This window comes from Zonotrichia leucophrys, chromosome 1 (genome assembly GCF_028769735.1).
Source record: "Zonotrichia leucophrys gambelii isolate GWCS_2022_RI chromosome 1, RI_Zleu_2.0, whole genome shotgun sequence".
NCBI lineage: Eukaryota > Metazoa > Chordata > Aves > Passeriformes > Passerellidae > Zonotrichia > Zonotrichia leucophrys.
In genome coordinates, this window is record NC_088169.1 from 5,640,193 (window position 1) to 5,659,987 (window position 19,795).

Below are 19,795 nucleotides of genomic sequence, written 5' to 3' on the forward strand. Positions count from 1 at the left end.
AAAGCATCAGCTTGGCTTTCCCATGTGCAGAGGAAAGAAGAGTAGATAACTGGCAGTGTTAATAACCAGGCAAGTTTTAATTACCTGTAATTGCCTGCAGTGGCTCCCTTTCTCCAGGATCAGGGAGCCAAGCAGAGGTGTCTGCCAAGTCTGTGCCTCTCTGCTGTTGTCCCACACAAGGGGCAGCAGCCAAGGAAGTCACAGCATCAAAGTGGAAGTTCTCATGGGCTGCAGCAAGGCTCAGTGGGTGCCCTCAGCAGTGAATCAGCACAGGTTTATAGAATAAAATCACCATGGCCAATGTGGTGCAGCCCTGGAGAAGGATGCCTGCCATGGACAGCAAGCTGCTCACTGGAAGTCTAAGGAGAAGTGGTTGGGTATTGTCTTGGTTTGGAAAGCCAGGTGTCTGCTAAGGAAGGCAGGAGCCTCCCCTGAAATGGAAAATGTAAACCGTCCCTCAGAATTGCTATAAATTTTAAATTAAGGGGCTCTCAGGCAACAAATATGGCAGCAGGAAATAACAGTTCTTTAATAGGGAAGAAAATAAAAGGATAAAATAAACAGTGCAGTAAACTAAACCAACACTGACAGTCAGAACACAACATGACACCCTGTGGGTCAGGGTGTTGGCAGCAGTCCCACTGGAATTGTGGCTGCAGCCCTCCTGCAGTGTCAGGGGTGGTTCTGTTGGAGCAAGGGAGATCTGTAGAGAAGGATGTATTCTTCCTCTGAAGATCCAGTGGAAAAAGAGGCAGCTGATGTTCCTCTGGGAATCCAGTGGAGAAGCTGTGCTGGTGTTCCAGAATCTCCAGATTATATCCAGTTAGGAATGCTTGGCTCCTCCCTCTGGGCTCACATCTCCCAATGGGATGCTGTAGTTCTTATCAGTCATGCAGTGGCATTCAGTAGTCTCTTATCAGCATGTGTCTCCTCCCCAGGGAGGATTAGGTGTGGAAGAGATAAGGCAAACTGCCCACTTGACCAGACAACTGCCATACAGATGGCAAATAGAATATATCTTGCCTTGCAATCTGAAACAGATATTCATGGATACATGCCTGAACTTGGATCCTTCTCTCTTGAATGCAAATAGACCAAGAAAGGGCAACAGAGGTGTTGCACAAGGGGAGAAAATCCTGAGGAGGATCACGCTTCCAAAGCATTTTGGACAACACTGCATTAGAAAGGGAGAGGTGTTGGAGCAGGATGGTTCTCTGAGGGGTGGCCACTGAGGCACTGTGCTTGTGTTCCCTCAATGTTAAGAGATGAATATTTCATTTCAGGACTAACTGTCCCTGCAAGTACAGCTTTTTGGATGAAAACAAGAGGCCAGCTCCACGGAGGGATGTACCATCCTACCCAAAGGTACCACACAATTTTCTCTTCCCATATTCCTGCCATCCTGACAAGTGCTGCTTTACAATATGTGACTCCTTAGCCATTAATTCCCTGTTATTCTAAATCCAAGATCTGATCCAAAATGCCAATGGAAAAAGCCATCAGTTGCCCATGGTGACTTAAAGTTTAATTCTCAGTAGTCTTTAATACTTGCAAGCTCGTTAGTGCTTGAAATGTTAATGAACATTGTGCATTCATCAACATTTAACACTCTTTTGTCTAGTTATATTTGTTTATTCTCCACGTTCATAGCAACAATCAAAAACACCCTGTAATGCTGTGTTCTGACTGAAAGTAGAGCTGCTGCTTGTTTCCTCCTAATAGATTATTTTTTAATTTAAAAAGTAATTTATGGGGATGCTTCACCTAGGGAAACAAAGACAAAATGCGACATTGGATTCTCTCCAAAATGATTAATTGTCCCTGTGAAAATGAGTTAGTGTATTTGCTAGAGAAAACAGTAATGCTGGAAGAAAAATGTCTCCTGGGCAAGCACTACTACAAATCCACAGTGATGAATGAGGCTGAAACCATGAAGAGCACAGGGTCTTGAATCCCAGAACCTGCAGTCTTTGGCCACAAGAATTATTTAAAGCTGCCTGGTTATGCCTGCCCAGTGCCCAGCTCAGACCTTGACAAAACACCAGCTCACCCATTTGCAAATGATGGTTTAACCATGAGCATCTCCTCACACACACCAAAGCTGAATCCTCACAGTCCTGTGTGATGCAGATCTATGACGTGGACGTGGGTCTGTGCACATTTATCCTCAGAGCCCAGCAGAGCAATAAATTCTGCTCTTTGTTCTGCTCTGCCTCACTGAAGTGACCTCCACTGAAGCACAGACTCTGGCACTTCTATTTCTTTTGGTTAACTTTTGCCCAGGAGGCTTGTGCTCCTGACACTAACACATGATTTCACAGAACACATCAGTTCTAAGCCACTTTTGTTCCCTTGATAAGTATATATGTCAGATTAAACTTTGATGGACTGCTGCATTAGGATCTTGAATTAAGAATAAAGAGTTGCACTGAACCACTGCAGAGTAAACTTTTGTATTTCTGCATTATTCCTAGAGCAAAACTCATGGGAGTTTGGGGTTTTGGAGATTTGCAAAATTTGTTATCAGTTGTCAGGTGCTGGATTTGTCCAATGTCAGTGAGGCTGAAGGAAGATGTTGTTGCAACACCAAATCTGTACTGCTAATTTGTAGTTTTCTTGCAGAAAGTCTCACTAAATGTGCATTGTGTGGGCAAATGCAAAACTCCTCACTTTTTGAAGAAGAAAATCTTCTGTGTTGTTATCCTCCTTGGATAGATTATCCATATAATTTATCCTCCTTGGATAAATTATCAATTTGATGGCTCAGAAATTGTCATTCACCTGCTCAGGAGAGTAAACCCAGATTAGAGACAGCCATGGTAAATGGGCCAATTGAAGCCACAAGGACTTTGAGTCCCAAAACCACTGATACATTGCATCCTGAAAAGATGAATCTGTAGAGTCCTGATATCCCCATGTCTTTTAACCCTGCACATTCCTTTTCTTTCCATTTTCTATACAGCCATAACTGGTGAATGAGCTTGATTTTGTTTTAGGCTTTGAGCGTAATGATAAAAAATCACTTGAATCTTGCAGGCTGACAACCAATTTGAAACTGTGGGCTCTCTTGAAAAAACACTCAAAATGAGAGCATAAATCATCTGAAAATAAACATATCATCCCCACCAGCTAATTTAGCACTGTAAGCAGAGACACTTCACACCACCCTCCCCAAATGGCAGCTTTGAGTGCTGCTGAAGCTCTGCAGGCAGCACAACCAGGGCAGGGATGGGTCTGTGCCCTGTGCCTTTGATTTTCTGTGCTGGGTTTAGCCATGACCCTCTCCTAAACACCTCCACTGTCCCTTTTCTCCCAAGTTCTGCCCCACAAGGATCTGCCCCAGTGAGCAGCTGCCAGCTGGTGAGAAGGGTGAGGAGGGTTGGGTGGCCAGAGGGAGAGATCATTTGCTCTCTCCTTGGGAAATGTGAATAAATCCCTCATGAATAGAACCCTGGGAGCCCCAAGGATATGCCAGCAGCATTCCCATGGCAGGGACACCCTCGTTTACCCTCCTGCCTTTCTCTCTGCAGTACATGCTGTCCCAGGAGACCATCGAGGCTCTGCGGAAACCGACTTTTGACGTGTGGCTGTGGGAGCCCAACGAGGTGAGGATGCCAGGTTGGCAGGGTTGGCACATTCTGAGAGCCAAAAAGGCCAGAAGATCCCTTTGAGACAGTCTGCAGGGTTTTCCCCCCTTTTCTGCCACTTATTCTCAATATTTTTTCATTTCCATACCACACCAGAAATGCAGTGCTTCTTCCTAGCAGATGCCAGGTAGATTATTCTGCTTATCATTTCCTGGCTCCTCTTTATTTGGTCTTTAATCTCTTCCTAGTAAAGTCCCTCAACTGGTGCACTGTCATTACTGCCACATGAGTTCTCCCATGCCATTTTATCTGAACAAATCAATCCCCAGTGAAGTGTGTGCTTAAGCACATCATCAATAACTCCACTCAGATCAATAAAGCAGCAGGCAGAGGTGCAGGCATTGATTCACACCCCTTCAGCTGAGCGTTTTTTCTGCAGCTTGTTCTGAAGAGGTTGCAGAGCTGCATTCAAAGCCAATTAATATCTCCTTATTGCTTCATTTTCTTCCTTTTTTTACTGCTATTAGTGTTACTCATGGTTGACCATTTGTACTGCAGAAGGTTCTGGAAGGTTCTATGTGTAAACCTCCAGAAGTGTGAAGGAGAAGAATGTTAAGAGTGGACAGCTTATAATATAAAGTAAAACCAGATATATATAATATAATGTATAAAACCAGCTAATAATATAATATAAAACCAGATATATATAATATAATGTTTAAATCCAGCTTATAATATAATGTAAAACCAGATTTAGCAACTACTAACAAATCTCACTCAAGAAAAACATAATGGAGGACTGGACTAAACCAGGGGTTTAGTGCTGGTTTTTTAAACCAGAGAAAGGCTTGGGTAGCTCTGGCAGCATCCCCAGCAGCAATCATCTAAATTACTTAATTTTCTTTCTTTTTTAACTGCTAATTTTCTTCCTTTTTAAACTGCTATTAGTGTTATTCATGGTTCATCACTTGTACTGCAGAAGGTTCTGGAAGGTTCTATGTGTAAACCTCCAGAAGCATAAAGGAGAAGGACGTTAAGAGAGGACAGCTTATAATATAATGTGAAACCAGAGATATATAATATAATGTATAAAACCAGCCTATAATAGAATGTAAAACCAGATTTAGCAAGTACTAGCAAATCTCACTCAATAAAAACATAATGGAAGACAGGACTAAATCAGGGGTTTAGTGCTGGTTGTTTAAACCAAGGGAAAGCTTGGGTATCTCTAGCAGCGCCCCCAGCAGCAATCACCCAAATTACTTTTCTTCCTGTTTTAACTGCTATTAGTGTTATTCATGGTTCATCACTTGTACTGCAGAAGGTTCTGGAAGGTTCTATGTGTAAACCTCCAGAAGTGTGAAGGAGAAGAATGTTAAGAGTGGACAGCTTATAATATAAAGTAAAACCAGATATATATAATATAATGTATAAAACCAGCTAATAATATAATATAAAACCAGATATATATAATATAATGTATAAAAAACAGCTTATAATATAATGTAAAACCAGATATATATAATATAATGTTTAAATCCAGCTTATAATATAATGTAAAACCAGATTTAGCAACTACTAGCAAATCTCACTCAAGAAAAACATAATGGAGGACTGGACTAAACCAGGGGTTTAGTGCTGGTTTTTTAAACCAGAGAAAGGCTTGGGTAGCTCTGGCAGCATCCCCAGCAGCAATCATCTAAATTACTTAATTTTCTTTCTTTTTTAACTGCTAATTTTCTTCCTTTTTAAACTGCTATTAGTGTTATTCATGGTTCATCACTTGTACTGCAGAAGGTTCTGGAAGGTTCTATGTGTAAACCTCCAGAAGCATGAAGGAGAAGGATGTTAAGAGTGAACAGCTTATAATGTAATGTAAAACCAGATCTATAATATAACATAATGTATAAAACCAGTTTATCATATAATGTAAAACCAGTAGCAAATCTCACTCAAGAAAAACATCTCAGCAAACACAGCCTTGCAGCAAGCTTGGCTCCTTCTCAAATGCCCTCTCAGTTTTCAAGCCTTACAAGAGTCCCATTTCCAGCTTTTGCTGCTGACCAAGAAATCTCAACATTAAAACTGAAATTATCCTGTGTTCAGGGGGTTTTAGGACTGAGAGTCTCCTCCTCGCTCACCTAAAGCTCTCTTGGCAACAGCTGCATTTCTAATTCAGCACTTCTGGATCAAGTTTCTTGTCTTGGAAAGTCTTTTATTGCAAAACATATATTCTACCAGGACAAGGGGATTTTCAGCAAAATGCTGTCCCTGTGATCTGAGCAGCATTCAGCTCATGGCATTGCCCCTCAGGTCTTGCAGGAAAATCTCCTCCTGTTTGGATTACTCAAAATCAGCCCTGTTGTTACTCCATGATTTACATTTATATTTCCCTGGATAAATATAAAGTTTCATTTGATTAAATAATTTTTTCTGGTGAGTTTCTAAGAGCCTAAATAACAGAAAACTAACTAGAAATACCCCCAGGGCTGTATTTGTGACATTATACCCCTCATGTTGAAACCCCTGGTTTGTTTTACAGTCTAAAAACTTCATTTTCTAACACAATGGCCACATTCCATCCCCTGCAGATTGGGCCTTCAGAAATGGGAATGCATTTACACATAAACTCCTGAACTCCAGGAAACCTGTTCATGTCTGACTGGTAGAAGATGTTAGATTGAGATTATCAATATCTTTTGTTTTCAATTCTTTCAGATTGTCAATATCTTTTGTTTTCAATTCTTTGAGATTATAAATATCTTTTGTTTTCAGTTCTTTGAGATTATCAATATCTTTTGTTTTCACTTCTTTCAGATTATCAATATCTTTTGTTTCAATTCTTTGAGATTATCAACATTTTGAGATTATCAATATCTTTTGTTTTCAGTTCTTTGAGATTATAATTATTTTTTTTCAATTCTTTCAGATTATCAATATCCTTTGTTTTCAGTTCTTTGAGATTATCAATATCTAGAGATTATCAATATCTTTTGTTTTCAATTATTTGAGATTATCAATATCTAGAGATTATCAATGTATTTTGTTTTCAATTCTTTAGGATTATCAATATTTTTTGTTTTCAATTCTTTAAGATTATCAATATTTTTTGCTTTCAATTCTTTGAGATTATCAATATCTTGAGATTATCAATATAGTTTCAATTATTTGAGATTATCAATATCTTCTGTTTTCAATTCTTTCAAACCCAGATGATTAAATGTGAGGGGTGGTACTAAATTACCTGAATCCCCCTTGCTGCTGCAGAGCAGATGTTGTCCCAGAAGAGCTGCCTGTGCCTGCATTTCAGCTGTAGGGATTCATAATTACAGTCTCCATGAGGGGATAATCACAAAACTGCTGCAATTTCATGAGGTTATAATGGGAAATCTTTTAAACAAGAAATGTGAGGTAAGACAGTGGAGTTAGGAGCTCACAAGAAGTCATAAAGAAAGAAGGTATTGACAAATGTCTGAATTAAATGTTTCTTCAGGGATCTCTTATTTTCTGCTGTCATTTTCTGTTCTGCTGGAGCCTGATCCATTTCTGTGCAGCCAGGGAGAAGCTCCCACTGGTTTCACTGAGCAATGGGACACATCCCAGCTGAACTGGGAAAATGGCAATGCTTTATTTGTGAGCAGGAATTGCTGTGATACCCACAAATCACAGTCTCTGAAGAGGGCTGGTGTGACATTCAAAGCCCTGCACAAAACCTGTGAAGTCAACAGCAGCGTGTCTGCTTCAAAAAGCTTCCAGCCCTCTCTGCCTCCCCTCTTGCACTTTAATCATGCAGCCTTTGAACATCTTTCTTTCATCTAAAGAGGGCTCTGCAATTTTTTGATGCTGGCAAGGGGGGAATTCACTTCACAGGGTGTCCTCCAGGGGTGTTTACAAAGCCAACCATAACCTGCCTGTTCCTGGCTGCAGATGCTGAGCTGCTTGGAGCACATGTACCACGACCTTGGGCTGGTAAAAGACTTCAACATCAATCCCATCACCCTGAAGAGGTGGCTGGTGAGTATTTCAAGTTACTGGTGTTCGCAGTTTTTCACATTCAAGAATCAATAAACAAGGCATTGAGTCATGGAATTAACATGCCTGGGATGAGCAATCCCAATGAAAGCAGTCTATACAAATTCTTAAAATTTAAGCACTTCAGAAAATATTTGCATTCTTGTGGTCACAAATGAGTCTTTTTTTAACTGTTTTGCATGCATTTGCTGAGGTTTCTGTTACTGAAAGCAGTTCATTTCTGCTGAATGCTCTTGATACCTACTGTAAGTGGAGGCAAGACAAGTGCCTTCAGATATAGCTAGAAAGTGCAATAATCATCCAAAGGACTAAATCACAGGGAGCAGAGGAAAGAGCAAGTCAGGGAGGAAAAGGAATTGCTGAGAAGGTAACTTTCTGTGCTTCAGTCTTTGATGTGAGAATGTTGCAGAGATGCAAAATGTGAGAAAGATGAGATCATACCAAAAGTGAGATGGCTGAGGGAGAAACACTGGAATATTTAAAAAGCAATGAGTTTTCAGGTCCAAAGGAGAGCAAAAGAAAGTGTTTGCTGAAAAGCTGAAGAATATATTTGCTTTCTTAGGAAAAAACACATCATGTTCCTAGAGAACTGCAAACCAGTAAATATTTTAACCATTGTTTAAAAAGCATCCAGGGATGGCCTGAGGAATTATAACTAGTAAAAACTTTCCTCTGTGTCTCACAAATGGATTGAGACAATAATGAAAAACATCATGGTGTGAATTCATCATACAGATGTTTTATAAAATAAAGACTTACACCTCATTAATCTCTTCCAATTCCCTGAGGGCACTGTTTTAGATGGATGTAGACTCCTGAAAATGTTATAAAATCAGGAGGTAGCTGGAAAGGACAAAGAAAAGGCTGGGTCTGGGTGTTACAGCACAACAGGAGGCACATGGGGCTGTCACTGCTGGGTGTCCTCCTGCAGGAGGGACACAACAGGGCACAAGGCTGAGCAGAGCCTGTAATAAAAGATAAAATGTCACCACAGAAGGCAGGAGGATCATCTGAAATTTATTCCCAGTACTGGTGAAGCCTTTTTAGAAAAATAATATTGACTGCATTCAAGGAAGCACCAAAAATTATCAAAATCTGGTAAATCTCTCCCTCTGAAGAAGGCAAAGGAAAAGCTGGGTGGTGTTGACCCTCTAAAGCAGCTGAAGACAAGGGGTGGGATGAATCCAAACACAAACAAGGGTAACACAGAGTAGATAAAGCAGAAGATCTCCTCCTCCTCCTCCTCCTGTTTCACAGCCCAAAAACATGGGAAGCAAGGTGATATGTCAACACACACCAACAGCCCACCCACACCCTGCTGCAGGCAGCTTCCCCGAGCTGTGTCTCCAAGCAATTTGTCACCACAACATTTCAGACAGCCTGACTCTGAGCAACAAAAAGGGAATTTGTTGTGTATTTTCTACAATGGTAAGGCAGGGTGAGGTCTCCCATCTTCTTGAAGAAAGAAAAATTATTTTTAAAAGCCTCAAGGGCTCTGCTCCAAAGTGGCCCAGTGTGGGCATCACTTTGTGCCACCACATTTCTCTTCACAGAAAAAAGCAAAGCACAGCTTCCCAAAACATTTCTAAAATTCATATTCTCTAAACCTCAAAGAAAAAATTCATATCTCATTTGCTGCACCTGTGTTTGTTCACAAGTAAAATACATTATAAAAATTATTTACATTAAAAAATTAATTATTAAATTCTAGTGTATTTTAATTCACTAACCAATTATACATATGTATGTATATATAATTGGCTATTGAATTATATATACCTATATATGTATATCAAAATTGTCAACAATCACAAAATACTATACAATAAACTAAACTCCAATGAAAAACTTAATAAATTCAATATATTATATTATATTATATTATATTATATTATATTATATTATATTATATTATATTAATTATATTAACCTTCTAATAAAATCCGCCTCATCATTCCTCCCAAGCATCAAGCAAAAATATCACCAATTACTTTGAACTCGAGTGCGAGAGAAAAAGCCACCTCATGCTTCTCCCACATCCACTGGCTACAGAAATCTTCCAGAAAGAGGAGGAAAGAGTGATTAATGCAACCCAGTCACTCCATCCCTCCTGAGTCAGGAGTGCCCTAGGAAGCTCTGGGCTCCAGTGCTGGATGTGCACATTACACCCATGCAGCTTTGGGCCGTGCCATGTGTAGGCTGTGGGATAGCTGACAACCATATCATGCCATTCCTAAGTAATTTTAAAAAAATTAAATGTGTTTCTAAAATCCTTGCTGCAGAATGATCTGTGCAGCTTTTGCAATGGAACACACAAATATTGAATAAACATTGAAAATACCACACTTCTCTTGACCTCATCCAGAGCTTTGAGGTCTCCTGGAAGTCAGGTGATGGGTTGAGGTGTTTGATCCTGTTGGGGTGTGAGGGCTCCTGAAGTAAATTCCTGATTTAGCTGGAATTCTGTCCATGTCATTAAATCAGGCTCAGTAACTGAAGCATGAGGGCTCTCCAGGCTTTGGAGGAGGATTCAGCAGAGGGCTCCAGCAGTGCTGCTGACTCTTGGCTGCTCTGTGAGGGACAGAAAACCAGAGCAGCATTGGAATAATGGCCATGGCACGTGTCAATGACCAGCTGTGCCAGCCTCCCTCTGCCAGCCTGGCACCAGCCAGGACACAGGGACAGACAGGCTTTATCCTGCTGAGGAATGAGGGCAACCAAGCCAGGATCTGTAGAAAGTTAAACCACACTAGAATGGCTCCTGTGAGCCCATGACAGCTCAATCCCTCCCAGGCTGACAGAAAAGAAAACCCACCATAGAAACATAGAAACCCAACATAGAAAACCCACCCAGGTGTGCTCCAGCCTGCTGTGCATTCACATCCTCCCTGTGCCACCTCTGAGCACTGGGAAATGATGTGACAGCCACATTTCAGCCCTCAAGGTATCAGAGCTGCAGTTTGTATTCAGCAGGAGAGGGGGACAGGGTGGGCTCTGAGCCCTTTACAGTCCCCCTTTAGCCACTGCAAGGTTTGAAACACAAATTCAGGATGAGAGCAGAGGACAGAGATGCAGCTGTGCTGGGATGTTTGCCCATTGCTGGCTGGCATGAGAGGGGATTTTCTGTGAGCTTTACCTGCTGGTGAATTCTTGGAACACACAAATGTGAAAAACACCTTCACTCTCCTGTGAAAATTTAAAAGTTTAATAAAGGACAATAGGAGACAAGGACCATGGAGCAAAGGTTATTATGGCTGGGTGCATCTTGGCACTCAGCTAAGAGCACACTGTTATCTTGGGGATACCTCTTAAATACCTTTTAATTACATCATTCCTTTGCATATTCATAAGCCCTTATGCATGGTAAACATTCCCCCAAACTAGTTTACATGTTCTGAGAATTGTTTAGCACATCTCCTGCTTGGGATCCACCTTTTTAAAGCATGCTCATTCCTTGGCTGTGGTTCTAGTCCTTTTTTACACCTCCAGTTTTTGGGCCTTGGTCCACACTATCTTCAGACAATGAGTGCTGATAATTGGAATATCTGTACAGGTGTCCTCATCCTGTGTTCATTGGATGTTATCCCATCCAAGCAGGCATTTTAACACAAGCATACTTACATCACTATTTCATACTTAAATCAGCTATTTCACTACTATGTCTAAGCTTAATTAACAACAGAAATAAAAACTGTATCTTTAAAACTAAGTTATAACACCCCACATATAGAATCTATTTTAATATCTGCAAAAAGCCAATATAATAATATGTATTATAGCACAAATCTTTGCCAGGAAGGCAGAAAGTGTCAGAGCCCCTGTGCTGTCACTCTGTCCTAGCAGAGAATAATCCTGGGCCCCACAGTATAGGAATGTACACCTTCTTGATGGAGTAACTGGGTTATCCTTTGTCTCCTCAAAAAGGAAAAGAGCCTAGAAGTTTCTTTCCTCAATTAGGTAAAAAGACACCTCATAGGACTTGGGGGACTTCAAACTTAAGGATCGCCAATTGGACAGGAGCCAAAAAGTCCAGCCTGAGCAATTTACTAGCAAAAGAGGAGAACAAAGAAACTAAATGGCTTTTGTGAGGTGTTTTACCAGGAGAAAGAGCTTCTTCCATCTGGCTCGGTTTTTCTCTGTAAGGAGTTTTGTTATTTTGCCTTTTATTAAAACCTTTTTGTTTCCAACACTACCACAGAAGGCATCCTGCTGATTTTATGCCTTCTAAGGTAGCTCAGCTATCTTGGGTGTGATCTCCAAGGGCTCATAAGACCTGGCTTGAGGAGTACCCTATTCCACCATAGGACTTCTTTAAGGATTTACAGTGCTTGGTGAACATCTCTGCCACCTCTGACAGCTCCATTCCCTCTGTCTGCAGCTGTGCATCCATGATAATTACAGGAACAACCCCTTCCACAATTTCCGGCACTGCTTCTGCGTCACCCAGATGATGTACAGCATGATCTCGCTCTGCAGCCTCCAGGTACAGCCCTTCCGTGGCTTTATGAGGGCTATGGTGTTGAGATGACCCCGAGGTGTTAGAAACTCTCTTTTTCCAAGCCATGAGATCAAAGAAGAAGGCAGAACTCCTTGGCTGTCATTCTCAAGGTTGTTTATTCTCTTATCTATCACATTCTTTCTCCAGCCTGCTGAGATCTGTCCAGCAGGTTGGTTCATGGCACACTGACTGCCCTTGGGGTGATGTTGTGTTTTTATGCTAAGAACTACATGTACCTTATTTACCATAACTTCCCAATACCTATCACCGATGTTAGACAGTGAGCTTCTATTTTAAACCAATCCAAAAGTGCCAACATCACAGCAGAAGATGGAGGCCCAGAAGAAGAAGGAGGAAAGCTGGACATGCCCAGATTCCTCCATCTTGCCTCCTGAATCCCCATTCTAAAAACCCCAAAAATCTATTTTTCACCCTGTGACAAACTAACTGTTATTCCACTTAGCCTTTCATGGCTTGCAGATTCTCATATAAGGTTGATAATTTTTTCCATGGGTCATACTCAAAGTCACAGGTGTTTTGGGCTCTGTGCCAAGGTCTCTGAGCCCCCTGGCAGGGGTTCAAGCAATTCAGGACAGCGAGAGGGATGTCCTGAATTCTGACATCTTTTTATACTAAAAGCTACGTGTACTTTATTTACAACATTTTTCCAATACCTATCACCTATGTTAGACAGTCTGTCTCTACTCTAAACCAATCCAAAAGTGCCACCATCACAGCAGAAGATGGAGCGCAAGATTGTGATGGTGTGAATTATAACATCTGCATTGTTTCACTCATATGAAACTGAGGAGAGAATAAAAGTTTTTTAAACACTTCTCAGGTACCCCATCTCTAGGGATAATCTTAACTTAATCTGACACTCAGGCACACAAGGAGAGGTGTTGCATTCCTTTCCTGGCCCCCAGCACCTGCACAGCTTTCTCAGGCTGCTGGGGAGGTAACTGCACCTCCTGAATGTCCACAGTTTGTACTCTGATGGAGTGAAACATTTAGGAATGACAGACAAACCCTTACTGAGTTATGGTCTGTGGGTTTGTTCTTTGGGGCACAAAATGTTCCTTCAAAAGGTTTCCTCCAAATGTGTGTTTTTACCTGTGCTTGTCCTGTAGCCTGGAACGTATTATATGCAGGACACACATTTGACCTTTATTTTGTCCAAAACTATATGAATCAATTAATTTCACTGTCTGGATAACCTGCACTTATATATTCATTTCATTTCTTTACAAAACTGCTTTTTTTCACTTAAAAAACCTCCTTTTTTCCTTATAGTTACACATACCAGTTACTGGCCTCATTCTGTTTTCTTGCCATTAGCAGTATGAAGCAAAATTTGCTTTAATGTAAGTCCATGCTGTTCAAAAGCCATGGGAACACACTATTTCATTTTTCTTGCTCTTTTCGTAACTTTATTTAATGCAGAATGCAGTGGCAACAGAACCATCTTCCAGCCCTCCCTTTACCTAATTAGGGTACTCAAATGACTTCTAAGAGACTGTACTGATGTCTCAGAGCTTTTATATCATCTCTGCAGTAATAGCAAGTTTCAAGGAAATTGCCTCCTCTGAGCTGCTGTTATTTCATGCAACAAAGGCAAATCTGAGTCACTTTGACTGGAAGGGAAGGCAAATTTCTCTCTCTTGACTGAAGTAAACTCATCTAAGGAAAAATGCTTCATTTTGCTCAGATTTGCATTTCTCTAAAAAGTAAACATGTCTGGTTTCTTTATTTCTTTCGATTTACAGGGATAGGGGAAGTAGAAATCATTAAATTCATGTTTTGTATTTTACAGGAGAAATTTTCCCAAATTGACATTTTGATTCTCATGACTGCAGCAGTGTGCCATGACTTGGACCATCCAGGCTATAACAACACGTGAGTCTGTTCTCTTGCTTTATCTTCAATTAAAATCTCTTGGGAAGACAACAATTGGAAGGTTGGCAATTTTTGGTAAATCAGCTTTTCCTTCTCACAGCCTGACCTTTTCCCACTGCTGGTCACTCACGTGGGCCAAAGCAAAGGTTGGGATTTGCCAGCTGGTTCTGTAAGGAAAATGGTTTATTTTTCAGATTTTTATTCAAACACTTTCTCCCCTAACTCCTGAGAAACCAAGGTGAAATATTTTACAGCTGGTAACAGAGCTATAAATTATTATAATGGAATAATTACACTAAAATTCAAAGGGGGATTTAGCTTACACTTTATTTCATAATAATAAATCATGAAGTGTACCTTACTCTGTTTATTTTCATGTGAGGAAATTATTGCTGATGATCAACAGACACTTTTGTGTGTGTGTGAAAGAGAGAGAATATGATTTATTTGTAACCACTCATTAAATAAGGGCAGAACCCAGTTCTGGCTGGGATCAGAATCTCTGCATCTGCCATTAGTAGGGGTTGAATTAAACAGTTCAATTCTGGTTTTGTTCTACATCAAAACAAAAAAACCAGTTTAGATGGTTTTTTAGAGGGGGAAAAAATGTCAAAACAGTTTTTGATTTGTTCAAAATAAAAAAAACCAAAACCAGTTCCTTCGGGTTTTGTTCTACATCATTTTAAACCAGAAACGTGGCAAAATATTAAACTAGAAATTTAAACTAGACATTTTAAACTAGAAATGTGGCAAAATTTAAAAAAGGAATAAAAACCTTTCGGGTTCTTTTTTCTTGTATTGGTATTTGGATATTTTATATATTATTTTATATATTATATCTATATTATATATATTTTAAATATAATATATAATATATACTATATACTATATACTATATACTATATACTATATAGTATATAGTATATAGTATATATTTATACTTTTATTTTATAATATATTTTATATATTATAATCTTTATTGGTATTCACCCACTGAAGGGAATCAACGCCTGAGATTATGTTAAATATCTATTTTCTGTGAAAATCTGACTTCATACCAACAACCCAAAAAACCCCAAAACTGCAGTTCATTGAATAAGCACAGAAAAGAATGCAAGCAGGTGGTTTGGAGCAGCTGGGGGGTGTCTGGGGAGGTTTTGCTCAGGGTGTCCCTGCCCTCAGGTACCAGATCAACGCGCGGACGGAGCTGGCCGTGCGCTACAACGACATCTCCCCGCTGGAGAACCACCACTGCGCCGTGGCCTTCCAGATCATCTCCCAGCCCGAGTTCAACATCTTCTCCAACGTGGACCAGGACCAGTTCAAGCAGATCAGACAGGTAGGAATGCTGGACACACTGTTCCTGAGGTTATAAACACACACAGAATTCCCTGCTCTGCAATGGGAGGGATGGGAGAGATGGGAGGGATTCATCCTCCCTGGAGGGCGGGGCTGAAAAAGCCCCTCACACTTGGGAGGATCTTGTTGTGGTGTTTTGAGGGTTTTTGTGGTGTCATCTCACCCAGGAGAAGGTGAGAGATGAGAATCTTACTCCAAGTTCTTAAAAGGTTGATATTATATTATATTATATTATATTATATTATATTATATTATATTATATTATATTATATTATATTATATTATATTATATTATATTATATTATATATATATTTTTATAATATATATAATATTTATTTATTATTAATTTTAATTTTACTGTTTATATATTATTTATTTATATATTATATAACTATTATTTTTCTATTCTTTTAAATTTTATATATTTATATTATATAATTTATTTAATATATTATTTATTATATTATAAATTTATATATTATATTATATTATATTATATTATATTATATTATATTATATTATATTATATTATATTATATTATATTATATTATATTATATTATATTATATTATATCATTTATATATTATCTTATTATATTCTATTATGTATATTATCTTTATAATATTTTTATTTTTATTATTTATATGTTATTTATATCTATTTATATAATATTATTTATTTATATTATGTATTATATAAGTATAGCATTTTTATATTATTTTATATTATTTTATATATTTATATTTTACAATTTTATATTTATATTTATTATTTATCATATTATATTATATTATATATTATTTATATTTATTTATATGCTGTTATTTCTATTTATTTACATAATATTATTTATTTATATTACATATTGTATGATGATATTATTTTACATATATTTATATTATTTTATATATATTAATATTTTATAAATTTCTATTCTATTCTATGAAAATGATATACTAAAACTATACTAAAGAAAGAGAAAGGATACATCAGAAGGCCAGTAAAGAATGAATAATAAAAACTTGTGACAGACTCAGAGAGTCTGACACAGCTGGCTGTGATTGGCCATTAATTAAAAACAATTCACATGCTGGGTAAACAATTCTCCAAATCACATTTCAGAGGAGGAAAACATGGAGAAGCTGAGGCTTCTCACCTTGTCAGGAGAAGAAATCGTGGCAAAGGGATTTTTCATAAAACATCACAGTGACAGGATCTGAGAGGGATTCTTGGAAAATTTCCACAGCAGCACTCCCTGCAATGAGTTGCTGAGGAATAATAAGTGCATCCTGACTATTAAAGCCTAAGACATTTTGAGGGTAGATGTTTAGATTGTTGGAGGAGCCAATTAGCTCTGACTGGAGAAGGATTAAGCTCTCAGGGCAGAAGTTTGTGCTTTACAGTAACACTGTATTAATTTTAAGAGGGGCTTCAAAAGGGGAAAGATTTGCAGCAGTAGAGCACTTGTACTGTTGGAAGAGGCCCTGATGCACTAAGAGCCATCACAGTTATCTCTGAGGCACTGAACAATGTTACAATTCCCATCAGGGCTCAAAGGGCCAAAATTCAGTCTTAATTTCCACATTACACCTTCTTTACACCCCAAGTGAAGAAGCAGAATAAGAGCTGGTTGGAGTTCCTGGTTCTGCCAGTGTGTGGGAAACTGGCACGGGCCCAAAATGGACTGTTCTGTATGAAAACCCACAACTTTAAATTAACCACATGTTTTCCCATCATAAATTCTGCACAGAAGGAGGATACAGAGCTCCCTGTCCTCATCCAAATGTTTCAAAGCCCTTAATCCAAAGAGAATGGGCACAGCTGGCATCCACATCATGATTTCTGTCTCAGGGCCTCTACGAGTCAGCAGCAAAACCCACAGTGCCTTCCAAGGAGAGGAAAGTGGATTTTGGCAGCCAGAGTGTGGCTTTCAACATCCTGCTGTACAGTTTGCTTTTCTACAATTAGTCAATGAGAAAGGAAAACCTCAGTGTCTCTGGAATATCAAATAAAACCATGATCCTCATGTACCACAAACTCTTTACAACCCTCTTCCCATTTCCTTGGCAGTTCCAAGTCAGAAACTTCCCCTTCCAGCATGAGCAATTTAGTGCATCTGAGGCATTTTGTGTGCAAGACAGACCCTGCTTGGCTTTAGCAGACCTTGTAAGGAATGTCAAGTTAATATGTGACCATGTTTTCTTTGCTAGGGGATAATTACGTTAATCCTGGCTACAGACATGGCGAGACATGCAGAAATACTGGACTCTTTCAAGGAAAAAATGGAAAACTTTGATTACACAAATGAAGAACACATGACCTGTGTAAGGAGGTTTTGTGGATTGTTATTTTTCTGTGCATGGAGTGAAAGATCATAGATTAACTTTAGTCTGTTGAAAAACTGATATTCAATATGTATTATAAAAAAAAATCCATCCCACACCAAAAAATAATTACAATTTGGAAGTGCTCTATAATAAATAGATTTTTCCAGCTTTAGGAATCCTGGAGTCTCATCAGGAAAATAAAAAAAAAAAATTACTCTATTAGGCCACAAATTTTTACCATCCTTTACAAAAAAAATCCATGAGTAAAACCTTTAGTCTCCTCCATTCCCCAGTGCAGCTGTGTTTGATTTCCAGGCAAATCTTTTCCCAGCTGCTTCTGAGTGTTCCACAAAAAACCTTAATGGTCACTTGTGACTGAATCTCTTCCTGCAGCAGATAAATGCACATCCCACTGTGACACATCCCAGAGAGGGGATAAATGATTTACACAGAGCAGCTGAGAGAGGGAAAAAGGATCTAGATAATTTAAGACCTCTGGTTAAATCCTGAAATTGTCCTTTCTGGTTGAAAGCTTTGGCTCCCAGTGCATTGCAAGGACAGGAGTTGTGGAAAGGCGGAAAGGGCTCGCTTTAAGAGTGCAGCATTGAATTAAGTGTTGTCCTCTTTCAGCTGAAGATGGTGCTGATAAAATGCTGTGACATCTCCAACGAGGTCCGCCCAATGGAGGTGGCAGAGCCCTGGGTAGATTGCTTGCTGGAGGAGTATTTTATGCAGGTAAGAGAGAGGGAGAGTTGCAATTGCACAATTTCACAATTTTCTGCTATTTCCAAACCCTTCACTGTTTGATAGCCCAGTCTGGCTCTAGCTCTGAACTCTCTGGTTTAGTGGAAGTTTCCCTGCCCATGGCAGGGGGTTAGAACTGAATGATCTCTAAGATCCTTTCCAATCCAAACTATTCTGTGATTCCATGCAAAGCTTCTACTACACAAAGTCAGAGAAGGATTCCAGCAAAAGAACCAGCTCAGTAAGCAAGTGAATACAACTGATTTCCTCTTTTAATCATTAGTAAAGAATGAAATATAATTTCTGTTTGAATACCTGAAAATAATCACTCTCTGGAGAACAATGAGGAAATCACAGAACTATTCTTTATCTTTCAGAGCAGCAAGGGCCATTACCAGCTTTCTGAATGCTCTGAAATATTTTACCTCACAAGTCCAGTGGGTTTGCAAAGGGAGTCAGCCACCCTGCAAGCCTGGAGATGAACACTTTGATGCTGGTGCTGAGCAGAAATAACTGAACAGAGTTCTCTTTATTCAGATGCTGCTCCACACAAAGCAGAGACATTGGCCTGAGGGCAGCACATCCCTGTTCTGTGCTGTCTACAGACACCTCTGTGATCTGCATTTGAGGGCTGCTCATCTGCTTGCTGCATTGCTCTCCTCACAGCCTGCTAAACAGGATTAATATTTGTTATCTCTGGATTTGTTATCTCTGGGTTTGTTATCTCTGGGTTATTTCTCTGATTGTTCCAGAGTGACCGAGAAAAGTCCGAGGGGCTCCCGGTGGCGCCATTCATGGACCGCGACAAAGTGACCAAACCCACGGCACAGATTGGCTTCCTCAAGTTTGTCCTCATCCCCATGTTCGAGACAGTGACCAAGGTAAAGTCACCCAGGGCCAGAAACCAGAGAGGGGGAGAGCAGGGCTGCAGTGTTTTCCCCACCAGGGGTTTGGTTATCCAGGGAAATGGGGATGTACCTTCCACACCCCATTTCCAGCATGTACGGTTAAATGATGCTGCAGCAAGTTGAGGAATGCAAAAGGAAATGCTGATAGTCTTTCTCTTGTTCCCACCTAGCTGTTCCCAGAAGTGGAGGAGGTGATGCTCCAGCCTCTGTGGGAATCCAGGGACCACTATGAGGGGTTAAAACAGATAGATGATGCTATGAAAGAGGTAAACTCCAATTATGTCCTTGATACTGCAAACATTATAATTGAATAAGCCAAACATTATAATTAAGCAGCAGCTCGATTCTGAAACAGTGGGATTGCTCATGGCATAATCATTATCCTGAGAAACGCATTCACTACACCTGCCTGCAGGGAGGTGTGTGTCACAAGTCCTTGCAG

The 19,795-nt window shown here is 39.6% G+C and overlaps 1 protein-coding gene across 5 annotated transcripts in view; it reads left to right on the top strand.

The window, feature by feature from the left end:
* PDE9A (phosphodiesterase 9A) overlaps positions 1-19,795 on the top strand; it is a 57,875-nt gene that overhangs the window by 35,751 nt on the left and 2,329 nt on the right. For all 5 annotated transcript variants that reach the window (XM_064705838.1, XM_064705865.1, XM_064705846.1 and 2 more), the window contains 10 exons: positions 1,284-1,365; positions 3,531-3,605; positions 7,515-7,601; positions 11,998-12,102; positions 13,931-14,013; positions 15,196-15,352; positions 17,585-17,698; positions 18,332-18,436; positions 19,198-19,326; positions 19,524-19,619. In XM_064705838.1, the coding sequence (XP_064561908.1) occupies positions 1,284-1,365; positions 3,531-3,605; positions 7,515-7,601; positions 11,998-12,102; positions 13,931-14,013; positions 15,196-15,352; positions 17,585-17,698; positions 18,332-18,436; positions 19,198-19,326; positions 19,524-19,619 (1,033 nt within the window). The remainder of the gene's footprint in view (positions 1-1,283; positions 1,366-3,530; positions 3,606-7,514; positions 7,602-11,997; positions 12,103-13,930; positions 14,014-15,195; positions 15,353-17,584; positions 17,699-18,331; positions 18,437-19,197; positions 19,327-19,523; positions 19,620-19,795) is intronic.